The following is a 16319-nucleotide window of genomic DNA, read 5'->3' as shown; positions in this document are numbered from 1 at the left end:
TGTTGCTCTAACCAGTGGGTTTACATGAGATTTTGCCTTCTCCCCCTGAGAGAGGCAGAAAGGGAATGTTACATGCTTTACTATAGGGAGGGGTCTTGTGTACCTTCTCCCATTGCTCATTTCTCCACTTGGTGGCCAGATGATGCTACAGCTACCATTTTTTTCCCATAGAATCCCTATAGTGCAGAAGGAGGCCTTTTGGCCCATCAAGTCTGCACCGACCACAATCCCACCTAGGCCCCATTTTTGTAACTCCACACTCTGCTAAACCCCCTGTCGTTAGGGCCAATTTAGCATGGCCATTCAACCTAACACCACACATCTTTGGACTGTGGGAGGAAACTGGAGCACCCTGAGGAAACACATGTAGACATGAGGAGAATGTGCAACCTCCACACAGACAGTGACCCGAGGTCAGAATTGAACCCAGATCCGTGGCTCTGTGAGGCAGCAGTGCTAACCACTGTACCATCATGCCGCCCAATTAATAGGACTTTGTGCAACTGACCTGGAGAGCCCATACTTCCCAAGAGATAGATTCTGCTACTGACATGATAACTTGCAGAATTCCCAGATGCCATGATTGATAACATGGCTGTCCTCTACATTTTGGGGTCAATGATAGATATCATGATGCGATTATATCACATCTGTCGTTTGCATTTTGGGGTTGCATTTGCCTTTTGCTGAAGTGTGATTGGCAAGTAAGATTCAGAGAGGCCCAGTAAGATCCATTACTTTATTGTTTCATACTTTACTAGCTTTGGTTTGGAGAAGCAGAACCCAGAGGATTTGTCTATCCATCCCATCACGGAGGAATTAACTATGAGGAATTTTCTGCCTTTCTCACCAACGGGCTCTTCTGGTCCCACTGAACCCCGCCCCGCGGCAGATTCCCAGCAATGGAATAGGCAAGACATGCAAAACGCTGTAGACTTTGATGGGACCAAAAGCTTCTGCTGGTGGCCAATGGCAACATATCTCCACCAACGTAAAACATAGGGCGGTGGGGATCTCAACCTAATCCGGGAAAAGCTAAAACTAACTTTAAAGAAAAACATAGCCATCAAGAGAGAATATCTTCATTAGAATATATCAGAAAGCGAAAGGAATTGTACCAAATTGATTTTTGAATGTGCTGAAGCATTTTTATTATTGGAGGTCATTTCAGACCAAACAGAATTCCTGATTCTAAGGATTCTTGAATTTTATATCACAGTATAATGATGGTTGTTTGCACTGTCGTCAGAATTGTTTGTGCTTTTCATTTCCAGGCAATGAGAATATTTAATTGGGTGCATTTTAAATTTTTCTTCACTCAGGAATAGTGAACAATCCAATAATAAATCTCCTCTGCAATTGCTAATTGTAATGTCTTTTCTTCCCCCATCTCCCCACCACCCCCCTCCTTTTCTTTACCCCTGCCCAAACAATTAACTTGCAGGATACAGCTATCGTTCACCCAGTTCCGATCCGCATGACTCCAAGTAAAATTCACATGCAAGAAATGGAGCTGAAGAGAATTGGAAGTGGTAATGAAAAGGGCTGCTCCCGTGTCTGTCTGTGTCTCATTCAGCATTTGTTTCTGGGCTGACCGTCAAGGTTTTGGTTGTGTAGCTATAATCTTCCTTAGTTCCAGAGAAAAATGTAATTTTTCTTTTGTATATATTCACCTTCCCTAGCTTCCTTAAGAATGTCTTTTCTAAATGACTTGTCAGCACCTCTTTTGTTTTTGGAACAGTTGATAAAATGAGAGACTCATCTGGTCAGGGGCATGGAATAAGGTTACTTGCAGAGCCTTAGATTCTTGATGATACGGGTGGGTGTGTGGCAGTTCTTCAGCGTCTGTTCCTGGAGATGGAAGGTGTGTGGATTGACTCCTGTTCTTTCCAAAAGCAACAGTCACCATTGTGAACAGATTGGCTTTAACAGTTGTTGTTTTAGTTGAAGCCTGCATAATTTAGTAAGTGCTTCTCCAGGAATTGGCGGACCAGGCTTGAAGTTTGTAAATTGGGTGAATTATTTCTTTTTCTATTCCCCTGCCTTCATCAGCATTGTGCCCAGGCTTGTGCTGGGTCACACAGGCTCAAGAGTCCTCCTACTCCCTTTCCTGAACTCTGCTGAGTTATGCGATCTTGTCTGGATCAGCAATTAGGCTGCAGCATTTCTGGACCCTTGAGGGAGACGTGAGTTCTCCTCTCCAGCCGCTTTCATAAAATGAGGCTTCTGCTGGAAACTGTTCACCTACTGTTTTCCCCCTGTTTTAATAGAAGGCTAGTGTGGTGCCCAGAGACTGATCAACTGACTCAATGTGAAATGTGTTTCCTGTGAAATTACTAAAGTCCAGAACCCTTTACCCATTTAATGCATCTTTACCACCCGTCCGCTCTGATGACATAAGTGAATTCTTGCTGCTGATGAATCCTGCTTCCCATTCCTCTAGCTGTCTGACCTGTGTGTTGTCCTCATTATTTCTTGTTCTTGAGGATGTGTTGGGTGAGATCAGAGCTGCTGTTGAAGACAATGGTCTGGAAAATGACTATTAGGGAGTAGGATCCTGAGAAGAGGCCGCAAGATGAAGCAAGGGGGTTGCTGTGTAGTCACTCTGAGCAAAACGCGTTCATGGCAATTGACCTGCTGTCTACAGAGACTCTGGGCACGATTTTCTGGCCCCATCCATTGGTGGGATTATCTGGACCCCCCGACAGTCAATGGATTTTTGGCTGGGCCGCCAAATCTCCCACAGTAGGTCCTGCACGACAGGAACATCCCAGCTTATGGCTTTCTCCAATGTAGATAGATGCGAGTTTAGGGTATATTTGGGATTTTAATGAGAGCTTTTGTGATAATGTGTTACTATGAAAGTAGATAGCTTCCACTTTTTGCATCTATTGTCTGCATAAGGTGTCCTCAATTTTCAAATATAGAATAACATTCCACGCTCTGCTGCGACAATATGCCTTAACCCTTGGGAATTATTCTACAGTATCTGCCCCATTCCTCACTTTCTTTTTCCACTTCAGTGAGGTTGTCAGCTTAGGCTAACCCTAAGCTAGCTAATACCATGTTAGCTTGGGACTGGATTAAATGTCCAAACCTCAGATTGCTCAGAACATTGCAGCTGGCGGAGAGTCTTCAGTACATCATCTGTGGCCTGGATTTGAGCCCAGATCCTAGAGATGAATGAACAGCTCACAGCTGCTGCGCTCCACCCAACCCCTGTTGTATCATTTTTATCTTTAAAATGAAATCTGGGTGGTTCTGTATCCCTTAGGAATGCAAACATAGTATTCTTTTTACTTTAGTCCAAGTGCCTCATTAGCATCCCCCTTTTGTTTAAGAACCTTACTGAGTGAGGGTAGAATATTACTTTTGATTGGTTGACCTGTTTGGTGTAGTGGGTGCAATAGGCGAGAGATCATAATGTAAAATGCAGTGCTTCAAATCAGATAGAATTAATTGTACACGTATGGACATTAATTGGAAACTTTAAAACGTGTATTTGCAGACTTGTTCATTTTAATAATAGAACTTCTGATCTTGAAAATGTAATACTGTTCGATGGGGCCACCCAGTGCAAAGGTGGCAATGGAAAGTGCTTTGTGGTTTTACTTGTACTTGGTCCCTGTAGTATTGACTTCCCCTTTTCGTTGTAGCGGTATTGCTGTATTTCATGTTCTGAGTTTGAAACTAGAAATCTAATCAGGCGGCCAGATTTTCCCTCTGCTGTCAGTTTGATTTCTCAAAATGACATGGACTGCTTGTAACGTCACAGAGCCATTTGCACTGTTGGCTTTATTTAATGAGGTGGGGTTGCATTTCTGAGCATGCCCACCACTATCCCGCCTGGAAGGTAATCACTGCTTATCACGCTGCCCTTTTAAAGGAGTACCTCCAGGGATCTGCTGTGAAACTGACAGTAACTATAGTGGAAATTGTGAGCTAATTATGGGAAGGATTTGTGTTCTTCATAATGTGGTTGATAAAATCCAAATGATTTCTGTTGTTGCTTTTCAGAATTAACACACCCAACCAGCCCTCTGCTGACAAACTCGCCTGAGCTTTCAGAAGAGACTAAGTTAGCCACCACTGTGAAATTTGTTGCCGGAAACACTGTAGGTAAGAGAAATTTGTTGCACTTATCCCATAAGCCACGCTATGATTTTTGTATTTTTTTTGGTACGGCACAGTGGTTAGCACTGCTGCCTCACAGTGCCAGGGACCAAGGTTCGATTCCCGGCGTGGGTCACTGTGCGGAGTCTGCAAGTCGTCCTCCTCCTCCTCTCCCCCACAACCCCACCCCCCCAGCGCTGGCGTGGGTTTTCTCTGGGTGCTCCGGTTTCCTCCCCACAGTCTGCAAAACATACCAGTTAGGTGCATTGACCCAAACAAACACCCATGTGGGGCAACTAGGGGAATTTCACAGTAACTTCCTTGCGGTGTTAATTTAGGCTTTACTTGTGACTAATAAATAAACTTCTTGCATTTTATATGAGAACTTTTTAGATTGATTTTGTTCTTAAAATAAAAAGTCTTTACAGGTTTTATTCCTTCATGAGGTGTGTGAGCATTGCTGGCAAGGGCAACTTTGTTATTGATGGCAGCTTCCATTGTATCTTATCTCTGCTCCATTTTTGCTTAAAATCGTGCAGCTCACCAGCAGAAAGCACTGATTTAATTCCCAGCCACTTGAACAACATCCTTGCATTGCAATAATGTCAGAAAGATTCCTAGTTCCCATAATAACTGGTCTAAAGGGACGGAGCCCTAATGTACTGTGAGCCTGCACAGGCATAGAATTGCTAGGATTAATTATTCTGCTCCAGTCCAGGGAGACTTGGCCTATGGCACCAACCAGGATGGTCACTTTTTTTTTGAGCTTGCATTAACCTATTGACCTTAACCAGATTACTTGTTTTTACTGTGTTCTTTTTCTCTCTCATTATGCGCACAGTTCTTACTGTTAGAGTACCTTTATCAGAATTTACTCATGGAATATTTTAGATATTGGTTCTGCTAGAATTAATACCTTATATTTAGGCAATTGTGAAAAATGTTTTTGATTCAGTTCCTTTTCTCTCCCAGCTGACGGATACAGTAGTTCAGACTCATTTGTTTCAGAGACTGATCAGATTGGAAACAATGCAACTCGACAGCGGTAAGTGGAGGCTTCTCTGGGGAGTTTCTAGCCTTGTGGTTTTATAAGAATTAAGTTACTGTGCGGAGGGAAGTATATCATGATTAAAATGTTCTCTCGAGAGTCTTTTAAAAAAAAACGTAATGGATTTAACTCTGGAGAAGGCACCTGGTCACGAGGGTGAAAGCATACATACATCAGTTTCTCGGACATGTTTGTGCTCTTCACAGTTCGCATTCAGGCACTTCCCCAGACAATACGCTCAAGACTGCTGCGCCTCCTCCACCTCCGCCAAGACCCCAGCCTTCACATTCAAGATCTTCATCCCTAGATATGAACAGAACCTTTGCTGCCAGCAACGCAGGTGGGAACCTCTTATCACAGAGATTTTCTTCTTGTCAAATCCTGCAGAATATTTAAAATACCGTCTGGGGAGTATGATCGTTAGCGCAAAAATTACCGTTTAAGTTTTGGTCACAGCGTCTCGTTACTAGCGTGCCGACTGCTGGTGTGAGAATATGTCAACTTTATGATATTTATTTGTAAGCTGAGCGTGATGTGCTTCTGAGACTACCAAGTCATTTGCTTTGTGCTTTTTCTTTTCGTTACTGCTCCTCTGAAGGACAACCACAAGCTGGGGTTGTCACCTGTCCCCCTGCAGTGCCTCCGAGACCTCAGCCTACGCAGGTAAGTGAATTGGCTCTATGGGGTTGGACTTTAAAAAATGTATAACGTTGGGTGTTTGTGCACGCTGAGACTCTCACTAGCCTCTGCCACAATATAAAAGCTGAAGTGAAATGATTTGGAGTCAGTATGAATAATTGGCACTTGAGGAAAGCAACAGATTAATGCCATGTTGCTCTTGTTAGCCCTTCTAAGTTTAATATCAGCAAACCATCATTTGGCACAGCATTTTAAAAAAATTCAATTGTCTGTGTTTTTCAGTTTCTAGCACAAATCATTCTGATATCGTGATGTTTTATTTAAAGATATGGAAAATGCATTCTGCTTTTCAGAATTTTAATTATCTTCAAACAGTGATGATAATTTTAGGACAGTTGTACATGTCTTGTTGACGGTCTTGAATTTAAATTGGCACACTGTCCCTTCGGTTTGTTGTAATGTTAAAGATGAAATACGTCTCTCTTGTTGTGATGCCCGTCTAGGTCACTGTGCCACCATTGCATCGCTCAGCAGAAGCTGATGGCCACGCGTCACACTCTAGCACCTCACCTCACCAGATGCCAGAGCAGCCGAACTTTGCCGATTTCCGTCAGTTTGAAGCGTTTGTGTCGAAGAGCACAGAGCAGCAAATGGATGACTCGGCCAAGCATTCTGAACCCATTCCGGTGAGCATTTTCTGAGCTTCGTCACGGCGGCTAGGGCTGAAATGTCAATGGTCTACAGATCTGTGACTAGGATTCAATCAACTTTTAAATGTATCTCTTCAGGCTGAAAAACCTCCAGATTCAGCAGGGACCCTAAGAACAGCAAAACTAGATGGTTCTAGTGATGAAAAGGCAACTGGAAACACAGTACGTAGAGTCCTTAATTAAGCTATTTATAATAAATGATGTGAGCTGTCTCAGGATGCCCGTGCAATTCTAGTTTGAGGTTACAGGAAAACGTTTACACCTGGAAGGAGGTGGATGGCTGCTGTCCTTGGTTATTGGGACTGAAATAGTTTATGGAGGCCATGCCCAATTAATTTCTTTTTGCTCAGCCCCAGAAGAAAGAGAATTTGTTCAGAATCAATTTTTTTATTGGAAGTAACATCATCCCACTCTAAATCTCTTTCCAAAGGGAATATCCTGAAAACTGCATATGTGTATCCAGTCAGCTAGACCTATTGCAAGAGACAATTGAAACATGAAACTGTATTAGGATTCAACCAAACCTTGTGACTTTCCTCTCTCTGGATTACCATCAGAACAGAGCCCAATAGCGAACTCAATTGCACGTTCGCTTTTCTGTTTTGAGCACCCAAAAGTTCCTCTCCCATTTCTGTTCGCACTTGCAAAGGCCCAACCAACTCATTCTTTAGCAGTTACTGCTGTTTTAGTAGTTCAGATTTTCACATTGATCCTTTTCCAGCTTTCCTAAGTTTGCATTTTGCATCCCACTGACAGCGTACTTCCACCCCAGGTTTCCAGATGATATGGGGTGCAATCAATAAGTTGAGTTTGTACAGCATCTTTAACGTCATAAAATGTCAGGATGCTTCAGAGGAGCGTGATCATCCAGTATTTCACACAAGACATGTTAGGGGAGGGGATTAAAAGCTTGGTCATAGGTGTGGATTTTGAGGGTCCTCTGAAAGGAGGGTGGGGTCGCAGCACAGTTTCAACAATAAATTCTGGAGCTTGGGTAATTGCTCCACGGCTGAGCTGTCAAAATCAGGGATGCGGAAGAGACCAGGGTCGGAGGAGGTTACACAGAAGGGAAAGGCATTAGAGAACAACAGAGAATTTTTGAATCGAGGTGTTCTGAGTCTGAGGAGGTCAGTGAGCCTAAAGGAGTGCTGGGTGAATAGGACACGGTGCAAGTTGGAGCATGGGCGGCAGAGTTTTAGGTATCAGAAGAAAATGCCCGATTTTTGCCAATTACTTTCGTAAAATGTTTGCAGTGTTCATCAAAAGATAGCTGAGACTTCTGTGGTGTCGCACATTTAGGGAGATATGACAGAGAACCTTGCAGTATAGAGGATAAAAATGGGCACCAGGCTGACAATCTGATGCAAGAGACACCTACGAATCATTATTGAACTGGGATGGAATTAGATGTTTAACATTATTCTGCAATTTTATGAATCCTACCCTTTTTCTGTGTTTTTAAATTACAGGTTAAAAGTACATCATCTCTTGTCCCCCCGCCAAAGCCCGTCCGCAGAAGACTGAAGTCTGATGATGAGCTTCGTGCTGAACCAGACGAAATTGTCCAAAAAACTAGTATAATTAATACTGTGCTAGTTGCACAGTCATCAATTCCAAGGTAGGTATGATTCTATTTGATTCCTGTCCAAATCCAGATTGTGGATTTTTTTTTCTTTGATCAATCAGTGCAGCATGTTAGATCTAGATGTATGTCAAATCGATGAGGAGACAATGGCCTTGTGGTATTATCGCTAGACTGCTAATCCAGAAACTCAGCTAATGTTCTAGGGATCCGGGTTCAAATCCTGCCTTTGAATTCAATAAAAAAACATCTGGAATTAAGAATCTACTGATGACCATGAAATCATTGTTGATTGTCAGATAACCCATCTGGTTCACTAATGTCTTTTAGGGAAGGAAATCTGCCATCCTCACCTGGGCTGGCCTACCTGTGACTCTAAAGCCACAGCAATGTGGTTGACTCTCCAAGGGCAATTAGGGATGGGCAATAAATGCTGGCCAGCCATCAACGCCTATGTCCCAGGAATGAATAAATAAAAAGCAGTTGACAGTGAAGTTATCCACATTGTTCAATAATCTCAATACTTTATTTTCTCCAGCCATTTGGTATTACCTCTGTTGTGCACTATTCCATACTGAGGCGGCAGTCTCTTCTATTCATGCTGGAATATCATTAGACTCCCACCATATGAGCAAATGCACAATGGGACAGCTTGCTGTAAATTTCCCTCTCCTCCTCTACTCTCCATTCCCTCGCTTATCCAGACAGGAAGTGGCTGATCTCTGCCTGCCAATTCTCCACAATAGTTCCACTGAAACTGGGGACTTGCCACTTGGTAAATCTATGGTTCAGTATTCTTTTGCAATCTTTCCCTGCGAATGTAATGGTTATAAAATGGAATGGGAGTGTAGCTGGCCCATTACATTGTCCATTCATCTGAAACTTGGCTTTCAGCCAAATCAGGCCTTTTCCCCATTTCTCTTCCCCTTTCCTCCCCCCCCCACCCCCACCAAACCCTCCCATAGGCTGGAAAGATTTTACTGGAATTGCTTGGTTGTTTAATTTGATTCTTAGTTGGGGTAAGGCTTAATTATACACAGTGATCGATACAAAGTGTTGAACTTCAAAAGGGACTTGGGTATCCTTGTTTGTGGGTCACTAAAAGCTAATATGTGCATACAAGAAGCAATTAAGGCAAAGAGCAATAAAGATGTCTTGCTGCAATTACACAGCCCTGGTGAGACCGCACCTGGAACACTGTGTGTGCCGTTTTGTCTCCTTACCTAAAGAAATATGCATTTGCCAAAGAGTGGGTACAGCAGAGGTTCACATAACTAATGCTAGGAGAAAATCGAATCCTTACTTTGCATCTGAACCTGGGGTTGTCACTGATAAAAGCCTTGTGAAAAGTGTTGATTATGATCTTGTTTTTTTTCACCTTTCTCCCCCTTCTTGACCTAATTTAAATGGATTTCTAGTTGTAGGGCTGGAGGTGCACCCTGTAAAGTGGGACCAGACCTTCCGAGTTCTATTATACAAAGTGCCATTACTTGTTGCCATTCCTTGTGCCAGCCACCTCCCTCCCTGAGTGAGATGGGGAATAGAAATTAGCTGCAACAAAGCTGGGGTGTACAGGGTGGCAAGTTATTAATGCATCTTCTTTAATTACAGGTCATTTGGCAAAGATAAAAAGTCTATTCAGGCTTCGATCCGAAGAAATAAGGAAACTAACACGGTGTTAGCCAGACTCAACAGTGAGTTACAACAGCAGTTGAAGGTAGGAAGACATTGGACGCAATGAGTCTACTTAGTGTGATATCACTGAAACTTTAATCAACCAAAGCTGCAAATATCAATGCTTGTGACACTTCAAACAGCAAATTTAGCCTAGCCTATCTTTCATTGCCTTCCTTCAAATTACCTCGGATGAAGCAGTGATATTGATAAACTCTAAGGATGTACTTTAAATGGAGAGCACATAAGAACAATTAAACTCTAAAGGATTCAATCTGCAGGGGTGGCACTATGATTAGCACAGCTCCTTCACAGTACCAGGAATCCAGATAAGGACAGCAGATTCTCTTCCCTAAAGGACATTAGTGAATTAGGAGGGTTTTTTCTGATTATGTCTGGGACTGTGAGAAAGAAGTGTTCAATTTTTTTTGCCCATATTTGCTAACATACGGCTACAGATAAGAGTCAAACTGTAGGTATCGGTAAAACTGATAACAGAGACCTGAAGGGTTTTCTATGCAAGTGTATCAGAAAATGAAAAAGAACTCTCATTGCGTCCCCAACATTTTAGATCATTATTTTCAGTAAACTCTGCTTTCAAGCGCTCAAAATATCTGACTTTCGTGAAATCATTCAAAGAACGACCTCAGACTGAGGAGTGACTGCTGCGAAGTGTGCCACTGGCTAATCTCAGCCTCATGTTATCCATTATGTCCTCGCGTACTGAATACATGTAACAAATGCTTCATGACCTAATTTTAATATTAAATATCAGCCTGGGCTCAGTGAATCTGCCTCCAAGTGAGAAGTTTGTGGGTTCACACCCCCAAGCGGAGAATTAATCTAAACTGACTCTTCGACACAGTACTGAGTGAGGAATGGTCACTTCCTCACTTTCCCTGGGATGTCTTGAGGTGTATTTGTTAGGGGTTGGAAGTGAAGTCTGAGAATTGGCCAGTACTGCTCTTGTGGAGCAATGCAAGCAGGAGTCTGGCTATTGCTGGCTTACTATGCAGCGATAGTTGACATGGCTTGGGTCACTGTCTGTGTGGAGATCGAAATTTTTTTTTTCCAGGTCTGCATGGATTTCCTCCAGGTGCTCCGGTTTCCTCCCACAGTCCAGAGACGTGTGGGTTAGGTTGATTGGCCATGCTGAATTGCCCCTTTACAGTCAGGGGATTAGCAGGGTAAATGCGTGGGTTATGGGGATAGGCCCTGGGTGGGATTGTGATTGGTGCAGACTCGATGGGCTCAATGGCCTCCTCTTTATGCACTGTAGGATTCTATGATTCTAAGTGTGCGGACATGATCTGAAAAGGGTGAAGTGTGAAGCATTAAACGAAGGCCTTTTCTTCTTTCTCTGTCTTTCTCCCTTCTCCATCCCGGATAATCATCATAGGACGTGCTTGAGGAAAGAATCTCTCTCGAGGTCCAACTGGAGCAGCTTCGGCCATTTTCGCACTTGTAACCGATCCTCCTGATGCTTGGATGAAACTAAAAACCGTGTTTGGTCCGAGTGTGTCACCGGACCCTCCACCCTGCAGACAGCTTACCTGTGTTCAGCTTCGCCGGTCTACTATGCAGCGATAGTTTACATGGTTAATTTTATCAAGCTGTACACTTGACATGTGGTTCCAGTGTGTTTTAAGAGGAGGTGTTGAGTTGGGGGAGGGGAGGGGGGAGGCGGGGGGGTGGGATGGTGGGGGAAATAATGCAAGAGGAAGTTGTAAAGCTGATGGGCTTTCAGGCCCTGGGTGGGGGAGGGATTTGCAACAGTGTTGATTCTACAGAAGAACAAATAATTTTACAACCCCTCCCAGATCAGTCCAATGTTACAGATAGCAGAGCTGGCTTACCAGTGGGACAGAGCTCCTACATGAGATGGATAACCTGTTGAATCCTCTGGACTCGTGGCTGACAGAGGGAGGCCACCAGCCAGCTGCAATTCTGAAGCTCCCTTGCTCAGTCGGTCAACCTCCTTGACTGGTATATAGTTTGGGAAATGTTATTTTGATAGAATTATTGTGGTCGTGCGAAGGTTTAGGGACGGAAGAGCTGTGCTGGAGTGGAAAATGTCTGTGTCAGTGTCTCCAAAATGCTTCTCTCCTGAATCTGCATAGCTTTTCTTTTTGGATGAGAAGTGGGCTCTTGTTCTAGCATTTTTTTGTGTGAAAATGATTTGTCTTGCCCATTTTACTGTCAGATTATTAAAAAATAAATTGTCCCCATTGCATTACTGCAGTAAAACACTAAACGCAATTTCCCTATACATTTGGAGCAACCTCAGGGGGGTGGGGGATATGTAATTAAATATTTTGCACTACTGACGTATAAGTGAATCGATGAACTGGTAGGCATGGTTCAAAACCACTTTTTAATTGGAAGGGGTAAATGATAATATATGTTCAAAGTCAGGGTGAAAGTTTAGAGACAGCCACTAAGGTTTTTTTAAATAAATATGAGACAGTCAGTTGTTAAGGACTAACAGCCTATTGTGTTTATGTTAAAGCAGTCTGTTGGTTTGTGTATGTCAAGATGCATGTGGTGAGCTGGCCTTTTTAATCTTAGTGCACTGAACTCACTAATGAAGCTGCTGTGTAGCCATATCCCAGTGGCTTAACTGTTTCATACAGTACATAAACCTGACAGCTGCACATGCCCCCACAGTTAATGGAGGGGGTGCAAGTGTTTTGCTCTTGGCTTTGCAATCCCCATCCACCTTTGCAGCCCGTCCTCTCGTAGGATGCATCCATCAAAAGTAGCAGGATCTTGAAGGCAAGCTCTGCCTGCGAGAAGGGAAAACGACCAATGCTGTTGCACTGTCACTTCTCTCTTAATCGTTCATTCAGTGGGGAGGGGGGATCAGCTGCTGTGTGTGGCATACCCCACCCCCCACACACAATGTTTATGTGTATGTGAGGCATCTTGAGTTTACACACAAAAGCCACCACTCAAGGGGATGAATCTGCCTGCAGTTTGCATGGATTGTGCATTAAGCAGGTGAATCAATACTCTTCTTCCCATTCTCGCTCAAAATGGCTCACTAACATGTGGGGTTTATGCAGTAGCAGAGAATGTGGGGAGAAATTGTGATGATTTAGACTTTTTTTGTGGGTGTAGTAATAATGCGGAGTTCTGTGATTTTTTTTTTCACAATGCAGCCTCCATCTTCGTGTTACTGACTGACTTCCATTCCACCAAAATAGCCTTCTGAGTACTGAATATATACTGTCCCTCTCTGTGACGCTGGTAAAAGTGATCCGCTTCAAATTTAAATACTGGGAGTTTAATCAAGAATTGTACAGAGCTAGAGAATATTTCTTTAAATTATTATGCGAAGAGCAAGATTTTATAATTAAGTTTTACTTCAGTGTTCAGTATTCTAAGGGTTAATGTGACTTGCCATTTCTTATGTCTAAATATATATACTCATCTCTGTTTAAAGAAAAACATTTTTTTCTTTTGATTTGGGATTTTCTTTGGTTTCTGTAACTTTTCAAGTTTTACTGTCCTGGCTTTGTACTTTGATAGAGGAGGAATGAGCAGAGAGAAGAGGCTTCATATTCTGGTCTAATCAGAGCCACCTTGTTGTTCAGGTCAATGTACTGTATAAGGGGAATAATGTAAATTGTATAATACACACTTTTGATCTTGTAAATTTCCATTAAATTGCTGACTAACAGCAACTCTATTTAATTGCTTATTCTAGCTCTGGGATCTTTGGATGTTAAAGTGCATGGATGTATCTTGGCAGAGCAAACTAGCAACTGTGATTTTTACAGAAATAAAACAGCACAATATTTTATCTGACTGCTTGCTCCACACTCTATTCATACGAGCTTAAGAAATGTGAGGGAAGCAGGAGTAAGTCTCAAGAGACCATCCAATAAGATCATGGCTGAGCTTCAACTCACCCCCCCATCTTCCCACCCTGTCCCCCATTTCCCTGGATTTCCTAAGCACTCAGACACCTGCGTCTCTCTGGAATAGAGAACTCCAAAGATTTGCAACCTCCGAAAGATGTTTTCTCCTCACCTTCCTAAATGGCCACCCTCTTATCCTGAGACTATAATCACAGTTCCAGACTCCGCTGATAGCCTGATTGCAGTTATAAATCTGCGAGTGTGATAGTGTTACGCACAACCTGGAAAGATAAGTGTGAATTTTCCTGTGATCCACCGTTTCCAAAGAAAATGAATCTAACAGCAGAGTGTCAACAAGTAGGAGATTGATTCTTAGTTGAGTGGTTTCACCAAGTTGGGTCATTTCAGGCTGCTGGGTGTTTTTAAGCTAATAAACAATACAGTTTGGTATATTTTTGATTGAACACACATAGGATATTACTTCATTCTGATAACAGTAAGTATTTTACTTTGTGCAATTCTCTCATCTTCTTCTCTTTCCAAATAAGTCTAATTCCCTTTTGAATGCATTGAATCTGCCTTTACCACACTCTGTCAGGCAGTGTGTTCCACACCTGAACCACTCGCTGTGATGAAAAAGGATTTTGCTTCTTTTCCCAATGACTTAAAATCGGTGTCCTCTTGTTCTCTATCCTTTCTTGATTGGGACCAGCTTCTCCCTAGCTACAGTGTCCAAACCTTTCAGGAATTTGAATGTCTCTATCAAATCTCCTCCCCGACATCTCTTCCCCAAGGAAAGCAGTCCTAAGTTCTCCAATCCACTGTCAAGCTGCCGATCCCTTGAACCATTCTTCTGCATCTTTTGGGAGAGCTTTTGATTTGATTATTGTCACATGTATCTTGATCAGATTGGGTCAGTGGGCTGACGAGCAGCAGATGGTGTTTAATTTAGATAAATGCAAGGTGATACATTTTGGTGAATCGAACCAAGGCATGACTTATTCATTAACAGTAGGGCACTGGGGAGAGTTACAGAACAAAGATCTAGGGGTACAGATTCCTCCTGTACCTTGAAAGTGGAGTCACAGATGGACAAAGTAGTGAAGAAGGCATTCAGCATGCTTGGTTTCGTTGGTTAGAACATTGAATACAGGAGTTGGGATATCTTGTTGTACAAGACATTGGTAAGGCCACACTTGGAATACTGTGTACAGTTCTGGTCACTATTATAGAAAGGATATTATTAAACTAGAAAGAGTGCAGAAAAGATTTACTACAATGCTACCGGGACTTGATGGCTCGAGTTATAAGGAGAGGCTGGATTGACTGGGACTTTTTTCTCCACAGTGTGATCTTATAGCGGTCTATAAAATGAGGGCATAGATCAGCTAGATAGTCAACGTCTTTTCTCAAAAGTGGGAGAGTCTAAAACTAGAGCGCATAGTTTATGGTGAGAGGGGGGAAGATACAAAAGGGTCCAGAAGGGCAATTTTTTCACATAGAGGGTGGTGAGTGTCTAGAGCAAGCTGTCAGAGGTAGTAGTAGAGGTGGGTAAAATTGTCTTTTAAAAGTGTTTAGATAGTTACATGGGTAAGATGGACATAGAGGGATATGGGCCAAACGTGGGCAACTGGGAACAGCACAGGAGTTTGAAAAATGGGGCAGCGTGAACAAGTTGGACCGAAGGGCCTGTTTCCATGCTGTAAACCTCTGACTCACTGTATACTAATATAGATAAAGGTACTGTTTCTTGCGTGCTATACAAAATATACCATTCATAGAGAAGGAAAGGAGAGGGTGCAGAATGTGGTGTTATAGTCATAGCTAGGGTTTAGAGAAGAATGAACTTAGTGCTTGGTAGGTACATTCAAAAATTTGATGGCAGCAGGGAAGAACTTGTTCTTGAATCAGTTGGTAAGTGACCTCAGACTTTTGCATCTTTTTCCTGATGGAAGAAGGTGGAAGAGCGAATGTCCAGGGTGTGTGGGGTCCTTAATTATGCTGGCTGCTTTTCTGAGACAATGGGAAGTGTAACAGAGTTAATGGATGGGAGGCTGGTTTGTGTGATGGACTGGGCTACATTCACGACCTTTTGTAGTTCCTTGTAGTCTTGGGCAGAGCAAGAGCCATACCAAGCTGTGATAAGTACAGAAAGAATGCTTTCTATGATGCATCTGTAAAAGTTGTTGAGAGTCATCGCTGACTTGCCAAATTTCCTTAGCCTCCTGAGAAAGTAGTCATTTTTTAACCATAGTGTCAGCATGGAGGGACCAGAACAGGTTGAGCTGTTGCAGACATGATGGACTGAATGGCCTCTTTCTGCATTTCCCTAAATCTATGAAACATCTGAGATTCTGCCTTTCAGTTCCCCATTTTCTGTTGTTTTGGTTTCTAAGTTAATGTGTACCATAGCAGTCAATGCACTTTGGAATACAAATCATACAGTGCTTTTTCTCCCACCTGATAAATGAAAGTGTGGGACACACTTAATATCCCTTGCTATCCACTCTAGTAACATTTCTCCTAAGGTCTTTCACAAGAGAGCAATTAAAAAAAAGTTGGCTGAAGTGCTGACTCTGCGCAAATAAAAATACGCAACATCTGAAATGTGCGATACTATACCAGGTTTAATTTGGGTTTTGAGTTCAAGCATGCGGCATCCTAAATTACATTACAGTGGTGTTTCAAAG

General features: G+C 42.7%; 1 protein-coding gene across 8 annotated transcripts in view; it reads left to right on the top strand.

The window, feature by feature from the left end:
• The window catches only part of reps1 (RALBP1 associated Eps domain containing 1), a 59500-nt gene extending 48067 nt beyond the window's left edge, over positions 1-11433 (top strand). For all 8 annotated transcript variants that reach the window (XM_080200841.1, XM_080200844.1, XM_080200839.1 and 5 more), the window contains 10 exons: positions 1445-1532; positions 4018-4119; positions 5086-5158; positions 5368-5501; positions 5760-5824; positions 6304-6486; positions 6589-6672; positions 7980-8128; positions 9704-9809; positions 11166-11433. In XM_080200841.1, the coding sequence (XP_080056967.1) occupies positions 1445-1532; positions 4018-4119; positions 5086-5158; positions 5368-5501; positions 5760-5824; positions 6304-6486; positions 6589-6672; positions 7980-8128; positions 9704-9809; positions 11166-11234 (1053 nt within the window). In that variant the 3' untranslated portion in view covers positions 11235-11433. The remainder of the gene's footprint in view (positions 1-1444; positions 1533-4017; positions 4120-5085; positions 5159-5367; positions 5502-5759; positions 5825-6303; positions 6487-6588; positions 6673-7979; positions 8129-9703; positions 9810-11165) is intronic.
• The last annotated feature ends 4886 nt before the right edge of the window (positions 11434-16319 follow it).

The sequence above is a fragment of the Carcharhinus amblyrhynchos genome, chromosome 12 (genome assembly GCF_965287045.1).
Source record: "Carcharhinus amblyrhynchos chromosome 12, sCarAmb.v2.hapA, whole genome shotgun sequence".
Classification (NCBI taxonomy): domain Eukaryota; kingdom Metazoa; phylum Chordata; class Chondrichthyes; order Carcharhiniformes; family Carcharhinidae; genus Carcharhinus; species Carcharhinus amblyrhynchos.
The sequence above is the reverse complement of the archived record's forward strand: the minus strand, read 5'-3'. Positions and strand labels throughout refer to the sequence as shown.